This window comes from Dioscorea cayenensis, chromosome 7 (genome assembly GCF_009730915.1).
Source record: "Dioscorea cayenensis subsp. rotundata cultivar TDr96_F1 chromosome 7, TDr96_F1_v2_PseudoChromosome.rev07_lg8_w22 25.fasta, whole genome shotgun sequence".
Classification (NCBI taxonomy): domain Eukaryota; kingdom Viridiplantae; phylum Streptophyta; class Magnoliopsida; order Dioscoreales; family Dioscoreaceae; genus Dioscorea; species Dioscorea cayenensis.
This window is the reverse complement of record NC_052477.1, coordinates 30,192,564-30,217,642: the sequence shown is the minus strand read 5'-3', so window position 1 is coordinate 30,217,642 and position 25,079 is coordinate 30,192,564. Positions and strand designations below refer to the sequence as shown.

The 25,079-nt window shown below is 36.3% G+C and overlaps 3 protein-coding genes across 3 annotated transcripts; all 3 read right to left on the bottom strand.

The window, feature by feature from the left end:
* On the bottom strand, window positions 1–6,076 carry LOC120264846 (calcium-transporting ATPase 1, endoplasmic reticulum-type-like). The gene is given in 10 exon segments (XM_039272710.1): window positions 1–848; window positions 1,239–1,467; window positions 2,054–2,163; window positions 2,336–2,713; window positions 2,842–2,935; window positions 2,937–3,121; window positions 3,643–3,764; window positions 3,870–3,939; window positions 4,399–5,808; window positions 5,934–6,076. Coding segments are annotated over 9 exon segments (3,174 nt in total). The 5' UTR covers window positions 5,934–6,076; the 3' UTR covers window positions 1–272.
* A 5,326-nt stretch (window positions 6,077–11,402) lies between these two features.
* On the bottom strand, window positions 11,403–19,846 carry LOC120265339 (protein SIEL). The gene is given in 14 exon segments (XM_039273209.1): window positions 11,403–12,042; window positions 12,839–13,660; window positions 14,092–14,646; window positions 14,649–14,936; window positions 14,938–15,376; window positions 15,548–15,741; window positions 15,743–15,961; window positions 15,963–16,061; window positions 16,848–16,937; window positions 17,383–17,523; window positions 17,628–17,819; window positions 17,981–18,214; window positions 18,905–18,985; window positions 19,102–19,846. Coding segments are annotated over 12 exon segments (2,889 nt in total). The 5' UTR covers window positions 19,804–19,846; the 3' UTR covers window positions 11,403–12,042; window positions 12,839–13,660; window positions 14,092–14,436.
* Window positions 19,847–22,232: 2,386 nt separating this feature from the next.
* On the bottom strand, window positions 22,233–24,811 carry LOC120265976 (ABC transporter G family member 6-like). The gene has a single exon (XM_039273919.1). It carries the CDS (start codon window positions 24,701–24,703, stop codon window positions 22,451–22,453), a length of 2,253 nt encoding a protein of 750 aa, XP_039129853.1. The 5' UTR covers window positions 24,704–24,811; the 3' UTR covers window positions 22,233–22,450.
* Between the last annotated feature and the right edge of the window lie 268 nt (window positions 24,812–25,079).

Below are 25,079 nucleotides of genomic sequence, written 5' to 3'. Positions count from 1 at the left end.
TAAATCCAACTAGTAAAGGCAACTAGGCAAGGTTTAACATTTAAACTACATATTGGCCAAAGAACTCAAAATATAAAAAATTTACTGCTGGTACTCCAATAACTACCAAGAATCAAAGAAGAGTCTAAAAATTGACTTCTCCCCAAAATCAAAAAGAGTTCATTGTGACTGCTTGGGGCCATCTGGTTTGGATTGTCCAAACCATGGTAATAACAATATCTTACCAGGCTGTAAGTTATGAATGCTCCCACAGTTCAACTCTGAGCCTTCACTCAGTCCTTGTGTTTCTTGGACCGCCTCTGAAGCCCGGAAGAACTAGTGCAACGACCGATGAACTTGAGAATCTCATCAATGATGATCACAGGGAAAGCAACAGCTAGCACCAAGAGCCATTCATTGAAACTGAGAGGCACAATACCGAAGACCTGAGCGAGGAAAGGCACGTACAGAATCAAGAAATGCAGCCCAAACGAGACGGACATGGCCAGAAGCAGCCATGGGTTGACCCATGGAGGCATGCTCAGAAGGCTTCCGTCTTCTGACAAAGCATTCAGAGAGTTGAACATCTCAATGGCTACCAAGACAGAAAGGGAGAGGGTCATGGCTTTCACTTTGCCCGTTTGGAAATAATCACAAGGGTTGGATTCAAAAGAGAAAACACGGGATCCGGCAGTGAATGGGGCAACCTTGAAGCCATCCCATGAAGAGCACTGGCCCCAGTTGGAGAGCTGAGAGTAGGAAATAAGAGTGTGGCCATCACCACTCAAGTCGATCCCCAGGAAGGAGCCATGGGTGTACCATATGATGAAGACACCAACAGTGGCTAGTCCAACATAGAACCCAATGACCTACATATGGCAAACATACAGAAGCTTAAAATTCTGGAGAAAAGGTCAGTTAAATTTAAGTTTCAAAATATACAGCATTTATTGAGCAAGCATAAAAAAAAATGTAATCGATGATAAGTCAGATTTATCAAAAGTCAAGAATGCATCCATGGCATCCAAGGCAGCATAAATACGAGGCCTTCTAGAATGAAATATAAGATGGAAGCTTTAAGCAAGAATTCATGTCCATATTAAGCAACACATCTACCGCAAAAAATTTGGGTGAACATGATAGCAGCAAAAATGTATACATCAATAAATGAAGATCATAAATTTTTACCATAGAACACAAGAAAAATAAAGCAAATTTAATCAATGATATCCTCAGGACACAGAACAAGCATAACTTACCAGGTACCGGAATAAGATCCATGCACTAATCAATGGATCATCACTTCTTCTCGGAGGTTTCTTCATAACATCTCCATCTGGTGGGTTAAATCCCAAGGCTGTAGCAGGAGGACCATCTGTGACAAGGTTGACCCACAAAAGTTGCACAGGTATTAGCCCTTCAGGGATACCTAATGCAGCTGTGAGAAAAATAGACACAACTTCACCAATATTCGAGGATATCATGTATCTACAACCAAAAAAAAAAAATTAGCCAAGTGATATAGTATCAAGAATATTGTCACATTATTCATTATTGTAGCAAAAATCACTGCAATCAAGATAAAGCATAATCATATTAGTAGTGGATTTCAAGAGACCTTCCAAATTGGACATGACAATTTCAACAAAGTCTCAAAACTTTCAACCCCTAATCAGCATCAAGATTCACCATAAAAATGGTATCAAAAGCCAAGAAGAAGTCAACTAAATCCTTCTGAAGCCTATGATATCTACATATCAGACAGGCACTAAATGCTTCAAGATACCTGCCCATCAGGATAAGACAAATGATTTTATGAGCCTGCATGCATAAGAGGCCACCTGATTATCCTACCCATTAGCACAAATTTCATGGGATGGGTTGGACAAAGAAAAGATGCCTAGATAGAAGCTGCTAGGATGTTTCCAATGCCAAGTAGATTAGGTGACTGGTAGGGACCATTTTAGTAATACTTGGTGAGTGTCCTCCCATTGAAAAGCCCCTGCCTAAATAATCACTCAATAAATGGTAGGAGAAACGTAGGGAAACACTTATAAAGAAAAATACAGGTAACCTTATAAAAGCCTTCATATTGTTGTAAATTGATCTTCCCTCACCCACTGCCGCAACAATAGTACTGAAATTGTCATCTGCTAACACCATATCAGATGCTTCCTTGGCAACCTGCAAAGGTCCAAGGCTCAGTCCCATATGCTCACTGACTCGAACCGTGAATAAAATGAAAATTCTAAAAAATATTAATAGATACAAAATTAACCACCAGTGAAATAACACGGACCAAGCAGAGTTAAGAAACAACAAGCACACATTAATCTCTCAAGGACGGGAATAATACCTCAGTTCCAGCAATGCCCATTGCAATACCAATATCAGCCATTTTCAGGGCAGGAGCGTCATTAACTCCATCGCCAGTCATTGCAACAACTTCACCATCTTCTTTGAGCAACCTTACAATCTCTTGTTTATGTCTTGGCTCAGCCCTAGAGAACAGAAGTCCACCGTTTTGTCTCAATATTTTCTTTTTATCTGGCGTCAACATAAAGTCTCTTCCAGTGAAACTCTTCAAGCAAATATCCTCTTCACGTTCAAAAACACCTATATCACGGCAAATGGCTTCTGCTGTTAATTTGTTATCTCCTGTAATCACCATGACCTGTATGCCAGCTGCTCTACAATCTTCAATCGCCTTATGTACTTCTTCCCGTGGAGGATCCTAAAGAGTAACACATCATGCCAACAATACATATAAGTTGATAGCAATAAGAATAAATCTAACAATGTTGGGTAAAGGAGAACTTATTAACAGTGACTACTATATTAAAAGAGGATGTGCAATCTCACCCTCAGCCCAACCAAGCCGACAAAGATGAGCTCATTTTCAATAGCTGAGTAATTAGACGGATCGAGTAAAAGACTATGCGCTGGATGACCTTCACCCATCATATGTTGCAAATTCTGAAAGATTATCCTTAAATGCAAAACCTAAACAGCGCAAAGCATTTGTTGACATTTCTTTTAGGGCATCTAAGATAAGATGCCTTGTCCCGTCTTCCAATAACACAATAGAGCCATCAAGTAACTGCACATAGGCGCTTCTTTCCAACAAATTTTCAACAGCTCCCTGCCAAAATGTAGGTTTAACAAAATAGTCATCCAGAAGAGTTTGATTTATGTAATATGAGAAAAAGATAAAACCACATGCCAAAATTCAAACCTGAATAAAATTATGGAAAATAAAAAAGCAATAAACATTCTTAATGAAAATTGAACGATAAAAGAGGCCAGTTCTGATGCAAACCACAAAGCACAAAAAGAATGAAAGAGTTATTGACAATTAAATAACTTCCACATAGAACAACAATTATTGGGTTTGGGTACTCCGCTATTGTCTCTTTCTTGAGTAAGCCAATAAAAAAATATAAACAAATTTAAGATCAACTTAAATCAATAAATTGGAGGGGGGCAGGGCAGTACCAAATTTTCTATCATTCACAAGAGCAACACAAGAAATTGAATTACACCAGTTCAAGTGTTGTCTAACACATACATAATTTCTGAATCACAAAAACATGAAGTACATTTGATAGTCAACTTATGTAGCTTACAAATCACAAACATCTAAGCAGTAAAGTGAGCAGATACCTTCACAAGTAGGGAGTTGCTTCCGGATCTTGATTTCACAATGACTCCCATTGACTTTCGAGTGCGATCAAATTCCAAGGTTGCAATCCTATGTGCAATATTATTCCACCAGTGGCAGCAACCTTAACCATAAATCAAAAGATAAGCATTATGCATTTATGCTATTTGTAAATCATCCATTATCAAATAAAAAAAGTAAAAGTAAGCGTCAAGAGATTATGGCATACGTAATGTCTCAGCAGAAGCCACCGATGAAGGATCAGAGACTCCAGGAATTCCCATTTTCTCAACCAGAACCTGTGAAGCATGTTAGTTATAATTAAAAAGTGCATTGCTTGCCTCAAATAACATTTGAGAAATTCACAAATAAAAATGGCAAAACTCTCATCATGTGCATGTCACAACTACTGGCAATAATGCCTTTTTGGATGTGTCACGCGTTATATGGGGGGAAAAAGAATGGCTGCAACAAAAGAGGAGGAAAGGCAAAGGTTGGGACTTCAGGGTAGGGTCTACAGATTCATTAGCAAAACAACAAAATACCCTAACCAAAAAAGCCCCTTCTATAATTGATGACAAAATAGTTCCAATTATAGACAAGTGGCCAGGAGTAATTCAAGTGATCAGCAATGATTTAATATAAATTCTACGTAAAGTTTCAACTATCTTTATTCCGAGAGAAAGCTCAAACTAAATGAGGTGATTGAATTGTGTCTAGTCTATCTTATTCTATCTTATTCTGTAAAGGAATCTTACCATCAAAGCTGCCTCGGTAGGCATTCCGCTTGCAACAAACTGATTATGCCCTGAATGTGCAACACTAGCATCGTTACAAACTGCAGCAATCTTCGCAATCATTTGCAAATTTGCATCCATGCTTCCAATAGGCCAATCATGTATCTTCCCGTCATGAGGATCATATGTGGTCCCATCCACTTTAAAACTCCGAATTTGATCCGTCCACCTACCCATTGCCACCAGCTTTACAGCTGACATTTGATTTGTTGTCAATGTACCAGTCTTATCAGAACAGATAACCGTTGTGCATCCCAGTGTCTCGACACTGGGCAATTTCCGCACCAGCGCATTCTTCTGTGCCATCTTCCTGGTTCCAAGCGCCAAGCAGGTGGTGATCACAGCTGGCAAGCCCTCTGGGATAGCAGCAACAGCCAAAGCCACAGCAATCTCAAAATAGTAGGTGCACTTCTCAAATGAAAACTTGAAATTCCTTGGCCATCCATCAACAATCTCCCAAGTAAAGAAATACTTCACATTGATGAGCCAAACCAGAGCACAAATAACACCAATTATTGCTGTAAGGACCTCACCAAACTCGTTCAACTTCTTTTTCAACGGTGTATCATCATCATTCAGAGAAGCCTCTTGAATTTGTGAATGAATCTTACCAATTTCAGTTTTCATACCAGTCTGCGTAACCAAGCAGATACAAGTCCCATTAACAATGGTTGTGCCAGCAAAGACCATACATTCCTTTCCTTGAATATCAGTATCTTCAGCATCAACTTTTCGGCTTGTCTTATTCACCGCCTGGCTTTCTCCAGTGAGAGATCCCTGTTCAACCCTCAGGGTCGAGCTTATCAATTGAACAACTCTCATATCAGCCGGCACCTTATCCCCAACCCTAAGTTCCACAATGTCCCCCGGAACAAGCTCCTTCGCAGGCAAATTTGGAATGAACTCCCCATCCCGCTTCACCGTCGCATGCTCCGATTGTATCTCTTTGAGCGCCTCCAACGCCTTCTCAGCGTTATTCTCTTGCCAAACCCCAACGATAGCGTTCAGAATCAGTATCAAAAAGATCACCAAGGGTTCAACAAACGCAGTAATCCCCATCTCACCACCCTCATCCCCATCATACCAAGCCAAAACGAAAGAAACCACAGCAGCCACGAGAAGGATCCGCACAAGCGTATCATTGAACTGCTCCAAAACCAATTGCCAGATCGATGGCCCAGAATGCTTCTCAAGTTCATTCCAACCATAAACCTCACGCCGCCGTGCCGCCTCATCCGAGGTCAGCCCACGAGCGGCGCTAACCCCAAACTCCACCTCACATTCCCGCACACTCCTCGCCCAAGCAGGGAACCCCACTTCCCAAACCTCTCCATTGCTTCTCCTCCCCTCATCTCTCCCTCCTCCCATCATCTAAACTCCAATCCCAAAAAAAACCAACAAAAAAAGCGATCAAACCCTACAAAACCATCAAAGATCTACAAATCCACGAATTCAAACAATCCTGATCTCAAAGAGAAGAACTAGGGTTTCGTTACCGGGATCCAAGGTCGCTGCTCCGAGCTCTCGATCGATCGCCGATGAGGTTTCTTGCGAGAAAAGCAAAGCAAAGAGAACAATTTTGCCGGAACGGTAGCACCGAAACTTCTCTTTTCCGTATTGTTTTATGCGGTCCTTTCTTTGTGGAAATAAATGCTGCTCTATTTATAAATAAAAAAATTAATATAATATTTACTTTTTTACATAAACCCCTCATTTAATTCTAAATTACATATTATTAGTCATAATGAGGGATGATGATTTATACGGAAAATTCACTGATAGTCCTTATTGACTTTCAAAAATTAAGGAAAATTTTTTTAAAAAAAATTAAGTGATGACGTGGGTTCTGGTATCTGATTGGTTGGACTACGTACATTTATCCGTGTTATCGTACTCCTGCGGAACAAGTGAACAATGCACACCACACGGATATCATAATGGTTCGGATCTTTAACGGATTCGGATTTGGATCCGGATCTGATAAGAGTCCGAATTGCTTTTTTTTTGTAGTTAAGTCCTTGAAGCGTTTAATAATTAAATAATATTTTTTTAAAATTTTTATGGGGAATGATGCCTTCTGATTCTATACTATTTGATTGTGTTGTATATTTTGCAAAGTTTTCTTGAGATTGGAGTTGCTTGTCCTATGTATTAATTATAATAATTAGTATGGATTTATTAGTAAAGTTAAATTTGATGAATTATTAAGTGAGAGAAAATAATATATAATTTTTATTTTTATTTTTAAAGATTCCCTTGTGAAGGCTTTGTAATGGACCATGGTTCATGTAATGTGTGTGTAAAATAAATAAATATGTACTTTTTACTTGGAAAGAGCCAAGAAACAAAAGAGAAAGACATAAAGAAGTTGTTGGTAGCCTTGCTGGAACACACTGAATCTCATGGTTCATGTTGAGACTTGAGACACAAAAAAATAATAATAATAATAATAATAATATAAAATAAATAAAAAAATAAATAAATAATTAATTAATTAATAGGTCCATGTTTAATAATTTTTAAATTGAGATGGATATGTATATATATTTGACACAAAAGTTTCTAAATGATTGGTGAGTAATGATTGTGAAGGAAGATGCAAATCTTTGTATTTGAAATTTGAAAGAGAATGATTTGAATATATTTTTTTATATATATACAAATGGGTAAACTACTGTTATATTAAAAATTAGTTAAAAAAATATACCACATAGTCAACTAGTGGTAAAAAAAACATGTGTGATAATGTTAAACAAGTGACTCTAGTAATATTTAAAAAAACAAATGTTTGAGTTAAATTATTTATTTTACGTAACAGGGAGAGTGAAGAGTTTTACAAGAGACTCTAGTAACATTTAGAAAATAAATATCTGAAATAAATTATTTATTCTCGTAATAAAAGAAGGAGAGAGTTTCACTAAATTTAATTATGAGGGAGATAATGCATAGAGATTTTATTTGATTGTAGGTATAGAATCTTTGAGTTTAATTTTTTCAATTTTAAGTTGCAATTGATCTATTTAGATAAAAGCATAACTCAAAGTGAGTTTTTTTACTATAAATCATAATTAATCCATTTAATTTTTTTTTATTTGGAATATTGAAAATTAATTGGTGTAATTTTATATTTTTAATTTAATAATTTAGAATTTCAAATAGATTTATTAACCAAAATATAACAATTTTTTCACATATCAATTGTCACATTAATTTTAAAAGTAAATAGAGAAAATTTATTTACTTTGTGGCTCTTTTGCTACAAAAATAAAGAATAGATAAATTTATTTAGTTTAAACCATAATAAATGTATTTTTATTTAAAAGTCCGAAAACCCATGATGATGATCACTCCATGATCAATAAGTGACTTCAATAATTAACATGCGGACATTAAAAAGCACAACTATGTCGCATTTTGGCCCTTATAATATTCATCACCAGTGAACACTAGTTTTATTGTTATTGCTTTTATTATATTATTATTATATCTATTAACAAATAGGAATAGCTGTTTTGCCACCTTGTCTATTTATAATTTATAACAAGATATGACCGGGTTCCTATTTAATAAACTGTTAAGATTTTTATAAGTCAATTACATTAAAGAAAAATCTAAATTTGCGCTTTCCAAGGATTATATAAAAAAACACCTTATCAAAACCAGCCTCTTAATACATATATATATATAGACAAAAAATAATCTAGGTAAGTCCTATATTACTATTTTTTTTATAGATGTTTGATTTAAAATTATTGGATTATTATTCAATTGTTGTTTATTTATATAAATATTGTACATGTTTAATTACAGTTTACAATGTTGTACAACATTGTAAAACGCGTTTTCAGTACTATTTATGATAATCAAAGTCATCGGAATACCATCCGACAACTATTGTAGACGTCCCTAGATATCTAGATTACTGGTCCTCATATATATATATATATTATCAAACATCATTAAAGATTTTTACGAAAGTCTACAAATTTTAAAAACATGTAAAAATGAGAGAAGAGAAAGAACCATTAAATTAGAATGTTTAGTAAAATGAAAAAAAAAAATGACAGAAAGAGAAAAAAACAGATGAATTATAATGTTTAGTGGAATGGAAAGATCATAAGAGAAAAGAAATTACAGAGGAAAAAAAAACAAGTTATAGTGTTTAGTGGAATGAGGAAAATATCATAAAAAATTTTTAGGAGAAGTTAATCTAACCGCCTCCAAAACTATTTATATATATATATATATATATATAAAAAGAAAGAGCCGGAAATGGAAACAAAAAGCATCTTATGATGGAAGACCAATGAATGGAGTAAAAGCGTGAGTTATAGGTTTGGAATAAGCAAGCACTCTACGCCAAATTCATTTGATCTCAAGCGGATATTCTCTTATTGTTCTTATTTTTATTTTTATTCTTTTCTTTTCTCTTTTTAAAATTCTTATCTATGTATAGAAGCCAAAGATCACACTTTAACATCATTTCAAGGCACCTCCATTGTGACTATTAATTAATATGGTTGGGTTTTCAAATTAATAAGTACAAAATTTAGTGCTTTGAAATTGAGGTGGATTTAGTTTTTTAGTTGAAAATTAATTTCAAGCATAACAGGATTAGATACAACTCAGGTTATTATCTCAAAACATATAAATATATTATATTTTTTTATATATTTGTAATACATTGTTATATTAAAAATATAATATATTTTGTATTGTTTATAAATAAAGAATAAAATCAAGCTATAAATGGGGATTTAGTTTAAGACCAAAATCAAGTTATTTTTGAATTTTTAAAAATAAATTTGATTCAATTTTAATTTCAAGTTAAATAAAGGAAGGCTCGAACAAACATTTTCAAGCTCAAATTGGCTTGGACTCGAGCCTCAGCCACCCACTTTTGAGCTAAGCTCAAGTTGGGCCCAACCATGCTTCTTTCACAGCCCTTTTAGACTAAATGGGCTAGCCCAAACATTTAGGCCCATGATAAGGCTTAAAAGATGAACATTTTCTCTTAAATGTATGATTTAATTTAATCAAATATCACAGCTAAACCGGTAGTAATCAAGGGGTTCATAGCTTAGGGGTACTTGGCACCATGTAAAAACAACAAAGTTGAGACATTAAAAAATCTCGAGTTCAAAACTAGTTGGAAGTATTGATTGTAATCGGTCATTGGTTGTGAATGCCGGCTCACAGTTCAAACTCCTTGTTTTTAGCTGAGGGTGTATGGATTGGACAATCAATCTCCGGCCCATGTGCACACCCCTAATGTATACAATGCTTGTCTCTTTTCTTTAAAAAAAAAAATATCAAAGATAAATTATGTTACAATATTTTTCAAGATATTTTGCTTGTTTTTAAGAGAAAAAAAAAATGGCTTCATTAGTGATTACATGATTGTGAATGATTCAAGTAAAAAGGAAAAGTAAAATTTATTATCAAACTATGCTTAGGAATAACTCCACTCAATGAAAAAGCTTTTTGTTTTTATGTATTTATTTATTTATAGAAGCTTCAAGACTATGGTTCTTGTGTGCATGCTCTTGAGCAACTTAAGAAGCAACAAATCTTTTATTGTTTGCCATGCTTTTTTATATACACAATGTGATTAAAAATATGCAACAATCAGGACCTTCAAACAATATTTATTGCTGATTTCTATGATCTATTACACTCAACCATTATGAATCACATTAAAAACTTTATATCAAACTTATGATATAAATTATTATTTCTACTCTAGTTTGATCTATAACATTAGTGATTTAGGTGATCTCAGTGTTTCTTTCTTACCTATTTAATGTTTTTTTTATTTTAATATAATTATGATTTATTTATTTTATAAAATAAAATATCAAATATTATGATTATTATAATTTACTATGTTGGCTGTTTTTTATTGTTCATGTATGATAACATGAAGTTATAGTAGTTCAAAAATTTTTCTCAATTAATATGTAAATATATATATATAAATATTAATGTCAATCTTTGTGTTTTTATCATAAGAAATGAATAGGAAAAGCAATAGCAATGAATGCAAGGATTAGACACTAGTGTTAGCTACATAAGTGGGCATGTGATGTCATCACCATTGCTACAATAATGCATGCCAACACACTTAGCCAAGTCTGCATCATTCCATAGCTTTTACTCATGTGGCGTTTCATTATCAAATATTTCACTGTTTTTTTCTCTTTGGTTTTTTTAGATGTTAGGTGAGTTTGAGTCATTAATATAAACCTATACATAGAGTGTTTATATTTTCACTAAAAATTAAGTTTAAATTTCTCTCAACTCACATAAATTGAAAAGTATAAATAGATTGAAATTATTAAGTCCTCATTTATGCGTGCTTTAACTTGATTTATCCACTTTGTAAAAAAAAAAACATAAATATCATTGAAGTTCAAAAAATTTTGAGATCTTTGATTTTAATTTTTTGGTTAATTTTTTTCGCTTCATCTATGATTTATCTTAATAAAAGCCAAGCATGCAGCCTTGATTTGCTATGTAAAGTGGGTCAATGAAAAAGAGATAGATGATTAAAAACACAATAGTGGTTGGAGGTACAAAAAGGTGAGCATTTCTAACTACTGTATTTAAGAATAAAAAATAAAATATTTAATATTTACCGACCTCATTGAGCCAACTTCACTTTTTAGACTTTGTTATCTTTCTTTTGGAACGTCTCAATCTTATGCAACTCTTGACCTTTTTCTTGATTCACAAAGACGCAATAAATTAACTGTTTTAGTTCTCCAAAAGAGATATGACAAAACAGATAGGAAAAAAAAATTGTTAGGATAATTTCCAAGAATAACAACATGAAAAATTATGAACAATACCTTAAAAACAACAAAAACAAGAAGAAGAAGAAGAAGAAGAAGAACATCATCATCAACAACAGCAGCAAGAATCACTACTAATTCTTCAACATAAACAAACAAATTTAGAAAAAGACAGAAGAACAAAACCATTCAATATTGCTTCACTGAGAAGGGCGATTATCAATAACATCAACAGTGGTGGTGCAAGAAAGAAGACGGCGAAACAATGAAAAGAAAGCAGAGCAAGAAGCATCTTTGATCCTCTTCACCATTGCAACACATCCCTTCTTCTTCTTCATCTTTTTATTCTTCTTCTTCTTATTATTCCCTTTCTTAGTATTAGTATTGCTCTTCCTTGAACCATAACTACTGACACTAGCATTGCTACTTGTATCCTTTGCAAACAGAGATGCTCTCTCTTTCACCTTTGCCAAACACTTCTTGGTCTTCTCTGGAACTGTTTCTTTTTTCGAGAAGGTGTAGCTCCTCAGATACATTTGTCTGCATGAGTAGCTGTCTACAACCCCAGGGCTCTGAGTTAACCTTCTCCGGCCACTGTCAGTGCGGCTAAGGCGAACCTGGTTATGAGTTGCATTCCCTCTATCTTTCTTTTCTTTGGTCACTGACTTCACAAACTCTGCATCAGACTCTGGCCATTTGTAGAGGTTCACATACGTGGCTCTCACCGGTGCTTGTGCGTCCATGCAGCTTACTGAGTTCATGCAACCAGAAGTCATGGTCACAGCTTTCTTTTCTCTCCTCTCCTTCCAGTCTACTGATAGTAGTATGCAAAGTTAGTATGTGTGATGTATTTGATGGATGTGAGGCAAAAAGCTTTGGATGTAAGGAAAGGTAAGCAAAGGCAAGGAAGAGGAGATTGATAAGAAGATGGCTTTATATTCTGTTTCCTTTGTATAGAGATCAAGTGTGACAAAGATATCATGGTTCATCATTGGCAATGAGTATCAATGGCTGTTGCTCTCTTGAAAAGTATGGAAAGGATACAGTGGTTTGCATGATGCTAGAATACACATTGCTAATGTTGAATATACTAGTAAAAGATTGGGATTGGAGTGTCGCTAGGAGATTGGCTTGATTTGGTAGTTGCTTGCTGAAATATGGAAGTTGGTCACCTCACTAAAGAAATCTAAATTCTTAGTATGAATAGCTTGAGGGATACTGAATACAAAGAGTTGGTGAGAAAGCTATAAATGACCTTACCACATGGCCATATCTGTTATAAGATAATAGGGAAATTCGATCCAGGTTTTACGTGACAAATATTGTTGATTAACAATCAAGCAAATGAAGAACCTGCCGAAGAGAGCAGGTGACAAACTAAATCAAATGAAATTGGGAAATTAAAGGAAGTGCAAATGTAGTCAACTAACAGACAAACACTATAGACGCTGTCACCTTTTAAAGTGGTAGCCAATCAACATTTGATGTATACTAGTGAGGGTTGGCGTCCAGTTGAGCATATAAAGCGCAAATTTAGTCAATAAACATGTCGAAAAGATAATGTTGCAGTCACAATTCAAAAAGGTAGACAGTCACCATAGGGTTACCTTTTGTACTCGTGCATTTTGAAGAAATGCTGATAATATATTGTCCAAACCTTTTTCACCAGCTTCATTCACCTGAAACAATTTCAAAAAGAAAAAAAAATGATCAGAAATGACACTCATCATATAAATCAATCAAGTTACAATTTAAGTTCAGTGGATCCAGAAGATTGCTAGGTTGGATTAGCCAATTGCATGCTGTAAGAATCATGAGGCTTTGCTTTCCAACAACTATTGTCCATGCTACAAGTTCAAGAAGTCTCCTAGAGGATATAATGACCAACAGACAAAAGTAGAACAACTTTTGTGTGAATCATGATGCCAGAGGATAAGAGCCTCAGAAGAATGGAACTGTTGTCATCTTAGGTACACACACCGTGCATGGTATTAATACAAGTATGGAAATCACCCAAATAAAAAAAAAGTACCATATCTGTGTACCCCATAATTAAGCTGAAAAAGGAGCAATAAGCTGAAAAATGGGGTAATAAAGAAGATGGCATAAACCGATTAATAAACAAGGACTGACAATGTACATTGGATTCACATATCTGAATATTGGGAAAACAAAGAGCAAGATGTGGGTGTGCAGCTTTGTCACCAAATAGGAAATAGTTTGGAATCTGGTCTATATGTGTGTTCAATTGCAACATGCTCAGCTTTGCCGGCAACAACCGCCACTTATTCATAAACATGCCAGTCACAATTTGTTGTTGCAGTCTCACATGGAACTTAGGAAATACTTAAATTCATCAGCAGACAGTTGACTTGCATATAATTTGATTATAGGTCCTGCTACGCGGCTGCATTGCACCAAAATTTAACCTGAAAAGACAAAGACGAGGCAAATTAGTAGAGATGGCAATTTGCATCCACCATGCGGACACCATCCGAAACTGATCTGATCTAGTAAAAATTGGAGATGACAAAGAGGCATCCCACCCTAATAATATTATATATATATATGGGTATACATCGATAGTCTAATAATTAAATAAGATAAAATTATTATTATTAATTTGTTTATATTTAAGATAAGGAATAGGGATGAGGGTGTGGTCAGGTATCCCATATCCATTGGTTTAGAATTGGTTTTGTGTATGCATCTCCATTAGGGATAGGGGCAGAGCTGAGGATGGCACACCTACCGCATTATCATGGTTACAAATCAGTGAGAAAGGCTCCAAGATATATATGACAAATGATAAAGTAGAAATTGCGAAGAAAACTTTTAACTGGCTAAATTATTAATTTACCTTCATTAAGAATCATTCCTCTTCCTATATAAAATTCTTCAGTTTAGCAATACAAGAACCCCTTCTTCGATGATGTGTCCTTCAGATCTTCATTTGAATTTTTAGATTACTTGGCAATTGATTACTCAACATGTAAGAAAACACAATTGTAGGGGACCGTTATGATACAAGAACACCACCCAACTGTCTGATCTTCTTCATTAGTCCAGCCAACTTGTGCTGGATGGTGCAATCTCCTCCTCCAATGTAAGCATTCTAGATTGGGAACACTTACGGTGGCAATGAAGGTTGAGAGAAGGATCCTCACATTAGTCATCCAGTTTCCTTCCATCGTAATTCAGAATATCATTTTAGTTTATGAGGACAATTCTTCTGCTCTTCATTTTTTATTTCAACCAAATAAACATCCTTCTTGTCACATAGAAACAAAATCTCAGATTTGGGTCCACCTTGATCTTTCCGCGCATCAAAGGTATCTTCATATGGGCATTCCATAACTATGCAGGCTTTTAGTAGACAGGATGATGCATTAGGAGTTGAATAAAATGGTGTGTTTAAACAGTGCACTCTCTCATTTTGCCACTTCCAAATTGGCATAAATCCAGAAATACATATTGGATTAACTCACCAATAGCTATTTGCAGCCACAATCTACCACTGTCAGAAATATTGAACAAACGGATTTGAAAAGTGATACCAACAGGCAGTCCCGAAATGAAGGGCAAAGGATTTTCAGAATCATTACCGATGGCCTGCAATTCTGCTTTGGCATGTTCAAATTGTCCAGTGAATGGTAACAAATCAAGGTTGAAGAGTTCAAGTAAACTATGGACAAGAAAGGGCTTTGGACACAATGCTTAGGCTCCCTTCTGTACAGATCTTCTTAAGCTGATCTGTAAATTTGGACATCGTACATGAGCCACCTTCATAGAGAAGTTCCAAACGGGAAATGACACCTTGCAATTTTTTAAAAACATGATGTGAGCATATACCATTCTTAGAGAATCTGAGAACACAACAAAGTGCCATTAGCTCTAAAATATGGGAGTCCTCTTCCTTGCATAACCCTGGAAACCCATATCTCATTCTCCTTAGACATGCATCCAACTTATCCAATGTACAATCCAACATAACTTTGCCAACTCCAAAGGTTCTTGGAGATAGTTGACCCCATATTTCAGCGAGCAAACAGATTGCCAGAACATAGTGTGAAACAAAGACTAATGAAGCAGTGTCTGATTCATAGGCATTTGATGAAACCATTTCAAGTTCTTCTCTGCAAGCACTGCAAGCAAAGCGACAAAATGATAAGGTACTTGTTCATACTCTGAAAAGCAAGAGACTATTATTTATTTATTTATTAATTTTGTGTCACAGAATAAAATACAAGTCTGCTAGGTGCACAGGTACAAAAAAGAAAATCGGTTTCCAAACAAAAGAGCTAATAGATGATGACCTTAATGCTCTTTTCACTTCTGTCACATGTCCTGACTGTATCAATGGCCATGTTTCTGCAACCCTTTGCAGAATAAGCTTTACAGAATGCCTCAGTTCCTCACACAGCTGAAATGACTCAGTGGGCTTTGATTTAAGGTTTACACCGAACCTGCTTTCATCACAAGAAATGGGCAAAAGGGCGCTGGATGTTTGCTCACCATGCTTCCTGTTGTCCGGAATAGTTCCTTTCAATAGTAAGTGGTAATAGTTCATCCTCTTTAAATTCCAATTGTGTGAATGAGTAACGCATATGGCAGCGATGAAATAGGTAAGCCAAAAGCGCATCTCGGTCAATGATCCCTTGCAATGAGCGAGAGATCCTTCCAAATATAGTTATCGCATAAGAAAATATTGCAGTGGGGACATCACTAGTAAAGCTTTTTGTGCAGAAAACATAAAGAGACAGTCAGCATTAAGAACAATGCCACCTGAGGACTATCCAAGCTGAGATCCCCCGCACTAGATGGTACTATCTGAACAGAGGCAGAATTGAATGCTTGTCACAAGCAGATAACAAGAATATGACTATGATTTGTAATATGCCATTAAGTACATAATCTAAGCAAGCAATTGTATGTTAAATTGGAACCACAAAAGGACACTAAATTTTCAACAGCCAGTCTTATATGCTATGGCATCCATACCAACTCTTCTCCGAACAAGACTATAGTTTTCTTTTTCTCAAGAGATGAGAAAGGACAGCATGATCTCTCATCAAACTAATCTCAAATATCTCGAGCCAGCAATTCATTGTATTGGATGAAGTGATTGTGAATCTCTTCTATAGAAAAAGGTACAAGATGAATGATGCGAGAGAGGATAAACTTTTGGTTAGAAATGATAGTCTAGCTTGTTTCTAGGATGATTTAGATTATTATTTGTTTGTACTTCAAATTTTATCTCCTTTTTAGGATATCTTCTTAATTTGATATATCAATATGAACATACATGCATGCATGCATGCATATATATATATGGAAGTAATAAAATAGTAATTAATATATCTTTTTATTTTCAATGAAGGTTATATTTTATTTTTTATTTAAATTTTATCAGTTTCTAACTTTTAACAAAGCAAGACGCTTTGGTTTTCTTTGAAGCAGAATTCAAGACACCCGTATATTACTATAGGATGATGCATATATATATAGATAGATATATATTGATGCCTTCATCTACAAAAAGGTTGCAACTTCCTTGGACAATCATCCCAGCAAACAGATTAACTCAATATATTCAACAAAGGGGGAATACTATACCTTTTCTACAAACTCTTCAACTAACTTGGAGACAAACTTTCCATGGTTTTTACCAAGGAAAAATACAGCCAGGAAAATATCTTCTTCCTCCTGAAATATATGAGAAAAAAATTAGAACAGGAAGACCGAGGGAGAATACTTCCTAAGAAAACCATGATCAAACAACCAATAAACTAGAGGATAACTTTATCAGTTTAATGTGCTAGGGGAAGCTAGCAGCATCAAGCCTGCCAAGGACACAAATACCAAGATTCCTTTACAATAATGCTAAACAACTAAATTTGAGCAAATATTGGACAGACACATTTGCATTTTTCATATCTGTTAGATTTTTTATACACTCTTCAAGAATTACAGGTAATACATAGTACAGATAGTTGGTACTCTCTTCTAATCTATGACAAGATGCAGGCATGGCTTGAAAACTTAAAAGCTCCAAAAGTTAAATCTCAAATTAATTAGCTAACATCATCACAAAAAGACCAAAAAAACAAAAAGTACTTGATCAAAATAAAAAGAGCAATAATTTCAAAACCTCTGGATAAGCCTCTAAATTTGTCACAAGAGCATCAACTGTGGACTGAAATGTCTCCCGTGTGGGTAGCTTCACTAGTTGGAGAACTTTTCTTGCAACAGGTCTGATTAGGACACTATTATCAGCTAACAAACCGAGGAACTACAAAATTAAAAGGACATAGCATCTGAAGTAAGGCTTATATTGACGAGGGCAGTGTAAAATGATCAAAGCTTAAAAATACTAGTCAAAATTAGGATCATAACCATGTGCATGTGTTTTTCTTGAAATTTAAGGCGTCTACATGTTGCCATACGGACCAACGACTGTAGTGTTTGCAGCCGAACAATTGTCACATCATCATTCAACATGTACACCAGTAAATTCAGAGCATCATCAGCAAACTGGACAGACAAAACCGCCAGCATCCCCAATGAATTAGAAGCAGCTACCCGCACCTAAAGCAGACAGAAAGACCAAAATAAGTGTGGCCGGCTTTGGCAATAGAAAGACCAACCAATACAAACAAATACATAACTAATTAATCAATTAATTAAATGAATTTATGTAGGAAATGGGTCATGAGAAAAATGATGTTAATATTAATCAACAATAATACCTGGTAGAATTCATCCTCAATCCCATGGATGAAAGCTCCAGCTGCACGTGATAATGAGAATTTATATTCAATGGAAGAACTATCAGAAAGAATTTTCTTGCCACCTTTGGCTCCAAAAACTTTCTTCGATAAGGACTGTAAGAGCACACTCTCAGAAACCAGCTTTATCTTTCCAAGAGCCACAAAAGCTTCAACTCTAACCTTCATACTCATATCTCTAGCCAATGAACAGAGCTGGATGAAGCAAGCTATGAGAGACGTATACATAGGACAGATTTCACATGAGCATTAACAAGTTATACTGACAATAAAAACAGACAAGGTGTGATTGGACCTAAGATTCTATGAGCATTATTGGTCTTCACTGATCATGCAAATTCCTATTGAATCAAGACCAAATGCAGGACTATCATGAGCCTAAAGATCTTTTGTCTTTGAAGGAAGTTATAGAAAACGTCTCAAATCATACACCTTTTCTCCAGACATGTTCTTGAAGTTGTCATCATATACCAATCTATCATATTAAAATCTAACTAGTTTCAACTCCCCTGCCAGTGCCACATTGAAGGAAGAATTTCCAATTGATTAACTAGCTAACTGTTTCTAGCTCATCTTAAGCGCATGCTGCGTGCGCACACCAATAATAATAAATAAATAAATAAAAAGAGTTCTCCTACCACATAACTGACTGAAAATGTTCCAAGCAAATACACTTTGTCCACATCAAAGTCAATTACATTCATCATCTCCCATGAACACACAAAGAAGAGATAAGCTTGTCACAACAAAATCAATACTGATTCATAATTGCAGAAGCAATGTCAATGAACCTATCTACCATAATGGATTGAGTAAATTCCCACTCACGCAAGTTATCAAAATCTTATCTTTTTTCCTATATGCAAACATCAAATGAGAGATTACCTGTGCAAAAATCATATTGATTCGCTCATTACCATCCACTTCAACTTTTTTTGCTCCAAAAACACGCCCACACTCACAAACCTGTCAATTGAATAGTAAAAATACAAGAAGCAGCCACAAAGGCAATGATATATGCAATAAAAAGAATACAATTACGAACAACAGTGAATGAAAAGAAATTCAAACTTATTGCTCACCAATTGAATCGCAGCTACCCTCACATTTTCATCGTCATCCTCAAGAAGGGCCACCCCACGGTTATAGCAGCACTCTAACAACGTAATCTTATCACTAAGCACCTCATCTTCACACAATGCAGTCAACCCATCGATCGAAGTTCGCCGAATTGACGGATAGAGGTCCTCCGCCAGTCCAAGAAACAACTGGATCACAACACGAGGCCGAAGTAAGCTATAAACCCTACTTCCATCCAATCTCAGCACCAACACGGAGAGCAACCGTCCTCTAACTGATACGAACCTCGTCGAGGCCAGCGAAAGCACTAGCTTCTCATCCAGCACCGACCCAATAAAGGAGAGTCCACCTTCTCCGTCACCTCCATCGAAGTTCTTCGCAACGGAAACAAGAACCGCAAGAGCATCAGCGGCGATATGCTCGCCGGAGGCCAGGAAGGAGCGGAGAAGGGAAGGGAGGGAAGGATGACGGAAGGATACCGGAACGCCGAGAAGGATCAGGGCATGACGAAGGATGGTTGGGTCTCTGTCCCGGTGGGCATCAAGGAACCGGATAACGGAATCGAGGACGGTGCGGCGAGTGGCGTCGGATGAGTGAGGGTTCGAGAGAAGCGATCGAGCAGTGGAGAGAGATTGGAGAATGGATTGCTCGCCGGAGAAGAGGGCGAGATCGCGCTCGAGCTTGTGAAGGAGAAGGAGCTCCATTAGAGCGAGGGAGAAGAAGCTCGGTGGCGATGGCGGTGCGCGCTAAACCCGAACAAGAAAACGGATTCGGGTTGTGAAACCCGTTACTGATAAATGCATACCGTTAAGCACATTCGGGTAATCGGATTTTGATCCGATTTCGAAACCCATGCCCGATAAGAAAAGAAAGGGTTCAAGAATGTTAACGGGTGCACTGGCGATAGAGACGTGGATCCGACCCGAATCCGATTATTTTATCATATTGTTATTTTGTGTGGGTTCTTGTACTCTTTTGCATACATATACCAATTAAAATTTTAGGATTAATATATTTTATTTGGAATTATCAACTAATTAATTTTTTTGGGAAGGTTTAATAAAAAATTTTAAAAAAAGTATTTTAAAAGATGTAGCTGAACACAATTATACACCTCATATTATATATCATGAAATTAAAATACATACAATTTTTTTTTTACTTAACAACCTCAATTTTGATGTTATGTTTAAACTAAACCGAGTTAAATTAAATAATTTTGAGTCTCGAGCTAAGTTTAGTCTAATCAAGCTGATCTCATTTAATGCCCTGTATATAAAAATCTCAAATTTGTAAAAGAAAATTTACAAGGAATAGATTTATCCAAAAACAACTTAACATACATAAATTTATTATAAAAATAACCTTAAATTTGAATTTTATCTATGCCGTTTGTATTAACAAGTGTGCACTATGTAATAAAGAATATCATTAAATGGTAGCATAATGAAAAGTGAGATAATTTGAATTATTCAATCAATTTATATATTATCTGAATAAAACTCAATCATTTCACCATATTTTTACTAGATCTATTAGAACTATAAAAATTAAAAACTAAAACTAATGAACTCTAATCAACTCTAATTAGCACTCATTATATATATATATCTTAATATTTTTATTTTATTTGAAGACGAGAATCTTATTTCCAACATATAACACATAAAAATTAACAGTACAATATATGAACCACTAAGAGACTAAAAGTATTCGCATGGTGTTTAAATATCAAGTTAGTCTATAACAATCTTCAAGAGTATAAAATTAGACATCTAATGTTCTAGTGATTTAAATTACTATGGTAGAAATACACAAGTTTGGTTCATCATATTTTTTTTTTATACAATAAAGATTGTAGGTATAGTATTGCATTTAATATTCTAACAATTAATGAGTAGTATCACAATCTTGCCTCTTCTATATAACAAACAGTGACTTATTCTAGAGACAAATTAACGCCATGCAGTTTGACATCAACTTCCAAATAAAACACAAGCACATGCATTAATCTTGTGAAGATTATTCTTCTCCGTCTCTTTGAAGACTTTTTTCCCATCTCTTCATGAGTACACATTCATTCATTAGACTTTAATAACATTGCCATTTACTTGAAAAAACTTATGACCTTTTTTAATAACATCATATGGGAGCATTAAACTCACAAGTTTTAATTTCTAGAAACTCTAGTTAGAATTTGGGTTGATATGAATTTATATATCAAAATCATGACACACCATCTTGTAGGTAAATATGGTTATTTTTATTATAATTTTTACTCTTAAGAAGTCTATTGGTCACAGTTTGGTATACCAGTCTTGGTTGGCGTTTGCAGTTTTGACTATAGAAAAGGGAGAAATATATAAAGTTTTATTATTTAAATTTAATAATACTAGTGTAAATACTTCAAGAAATAGAGGGAGAGATGAAGTAGTTGATCTACCCTGTTCAATGACGTTTTGAGAAGCAACGTATATTTTCCAATTAAATTAAATATAATAAATAAGAATAAATCTCAACAATATAAATTCTACACTTTATATTTTCGTATGATAATTACTTAAAAATACATTTATATGATATACCCAAATAAGAAAACTTTAAAGAATTAATTAGTTTAGCTTGTCGGTTATTAAAATAATAATTAATTTTGATTTGTTTCATTGATGAGAAAGATTCAATAGCATAATCCATTAATTGGCCGATATATAGATATGCATGCATGTTTGAATTATTTTCATTCTCTATAGTTAGACCAATGAAAAATAAATGAATCTTTTTATTATGGTAACTTATCAATAGTTTTTTTTGCTAATTATATATCTACCCATATATATATATATATGAAAATGATTTTGCAAGCCATGTGCACTCATCACAATAAAATCGTAACTAAGAATATTCTTACACAATAAAAACAAAACAAAACAATAATAATAATAATAAAATTAAAGAGCACCACAAACATGCACGCAATACGTTGGAACAAAGAAAAACAAAGTCCCATATTTCATGCATGCATGAGCATGGATCATGGATGTCATTGCAAGCACCCACACTCTTCTCATGCATGCACCAAAACCACTCCTCATGATCAAAACAAAATAAAAAAGAATCATTTAAACACTTTAAAAAACTTTCTTCAATATTCTCATTATATGATCAACAATTCAATCTATAACAACAAAAACAAACAAAAGAAAAAAGAAAAAAGAAAAAAAAAAAAAAGATGAAGAAGCAAATTAATTAACATTGTAAAATAAAACCCCATGCATGTTCTTCTTCTTCTTGCTTACACTCATGATCATGATGATGAATTATTAAAAACATGGCCAAGCAAACTGTTTTGTTTCATCTCCTCTTGTTCTTACTCCCAAGCAAAAGTGAAAAGTAAAAGAGAACTCTGAAGAAGAAACCCCAAGCCAGAGTAACCCACAAACAATTCCATTTGCTCAACTGAGTCACTGCTTGTTGTTTGAGTATATCTGTACCAGTTGTAACACAAGTCTGAGCAGTGAGATTAACTCCAAGAGAACCACTCATGGACTTCAAAACATTGAGTTTGATCACCTCTGGCAACAACCCAAGTGGAGTGTTTTCAAACATTTGAGTTCCTCTCACAAAACACTTGGTTGAATCATCAAACTCATTCATCAGCACTGCTTCATATGGATACTTAACCAAAGATAAATAATGGAACCAAATCCAGTAATCTGGAATCCTATCTCTGTTGATGAAGAAGCCACTGAAGAGAAGGAAGTAAGCAAGAATGGCAACGACGACGGTGTAGCCAAGCATGACATGAGAGACAACGCCGGAGAGGAAGGTGACAAACCCACTGCCGGCCCAGAATGAAGCGAAGATTATTAGGAAGAAGAAGAAGAAGCCGGAAGCACCACCGGCGAGGCCAACGGCAAAGAAGGTTGTGGCAGCGAAGGCAATGGAGAGGAGAAGGAGAGATGGGACGCCAACGATGGCGTTGGAGAGGACGTAGGATGAACGGCGGTAAGCATTGTAGGCTGTTTCTCTCATGAAGATGTAGCGTTCTTGGAGGAAGACAGGGAGAGCATCAGCGCAGGTGTAGAACATGGTGGACATTCCAATGGCGAAGAAGCCGAGACGTTCTTGAACGCCTTTCGGTGAGTTATCGAGTTGCCAGAAGATGGTGGCGAGGATGAAGCCGGTGACAAGAACAGCACCGAGACGCATCCCGAATAGCTCCGGCATGCGACGGCTGTTCTTAGCTGAGCGTTTGGTTAGCACTCCGATCTCAACCCATGCTGGGTTGGCGAATGTTTGCATGGTGGTGCCGGCGCCGGAGTTGTCAGTGGCGCCGGAGAATAACTTGCCTCTTGAGATGCTTGCACTGATGGCATCTTTTAGTGAATAACCGTTTGGGTTTGGGTTCTTGGCTACAGTGTTAGTGCCTTGAATCTTCATGTTTTGCCAGGAGTTGTTAAAGTCGACGAGAGGTTTAGTGCCGGCGTTGGAGCTCTCGAGTTCTCGAATCAAATCAAGAGCGAACTCAGTCCGGTTCTCGTTCTCGGGGATCGGTCTACCAAACTCGGAGAAGAAGAGAGGTAGTCCGTCCGGTGAACCACTGTAAACAGTCTGACCACGAGACAAGAAGAGCAAACGGTCGAGCAAACCAAGAATTCGGTAACTCGGTTGATGAACAGACATGATAACTATACTACCAGACTGAGCTATACGTTGAAGCACTTTGACAACCATGAAAGCCGACGTGGAGTCAAGCCCGGAGGTTGGTTCATCGAGGAAGAGAATTATAGGGTCATGGACGATGTCCATGCCGATGGAGACACGGCGGCGTTCACCACCACTGACTCCACGATGACCTTCATCTCCGATGATAGTTTTGGCGGCTCGACGTAAGCCGAGCTGGTCAATGAGTGCTTGAACTCTGGATTTCTTCTTGGAAGAAGAGAGGGAACGAGGGAGACGGAACTCAGCGGCGAACATTAGGGTTTCTTCGACGGTGAGCATGGGGTAAAGAAGGTCATCTTGCATGACGTAAGCGGAGATGACTTTGAGAAGACGACCGTCGAGTGGTTCTCCGTTGAGAGTTACACTGCCTTTCAAGCTTTCACGGGAGATACGGTTGGCGAGAGCGTCGATGAGGGTCGACTTACCGGAGCCACTAGCGCCGAGAACGGCGAGTATCTCACCTTCTTTAGCCTCGCCGGAGATGGAATCAAGAAGAGTTTTTGTTCTGCCGGAGTTGAGATTAAGCTGAGCTTCTCCGGCGACGTCAGTGGCGAGCCGGTTTTTCCGGCGAAAAGTCAAAGACCAGAAGGGTTTCCGGACTTTGACGCTGTAGGAGAGATCAGTGAAGGTGAGAGTAAAAGGTGGTGGACGGCCGGAGAGGTTGCCGCCGAGCTCGACGTCGAAGTGAGGAGGAGACTCGTCAGGGCCGGCACCGGCGTCGCCGACGTGTTTGAGAAGCTCGCCGAGAGTGGGGTTGTGGATGGGGCGAGGAGGACGGTGGTGGTGGTGGACGAGGAGACCATCACGGGCGATTTCCTCGGCGTCGTCCATCGGTGATCGGCGATCAAAAAACGGGAGTTTGTCTACGAATCGTGACATCTTGCCGATTTATATAGAAACTCGTCCGTTAGAATTAACGTCTCCGTTAGTTAACGCCGGTGAGTGAGAAGGAGGAGTGAAAGAAAGGTTTGAGAAGAGGTTTCTTGAGGGAAGTGATACTAAGTTTTAAGGGTATGGTTATATATAGAATGAGTTTTATAGTGTTATTATTGGGTTTATTATTATAAATAAATAAATAAATAAATAAATAAATAAGGGAAAAAAATTAAGGGAATTAAATGGAGTTGGGGTAGCCTACGATTCCTAACAAGAGGTTACTTGAGAAGGCTTCATTGCTAAAAATTTGGGAAGGAGAAAGGACACGTGGAGGAAGGGGATTGGAGAGGGTTGGGAAGGAGTAGTTGGGGGATGCTTA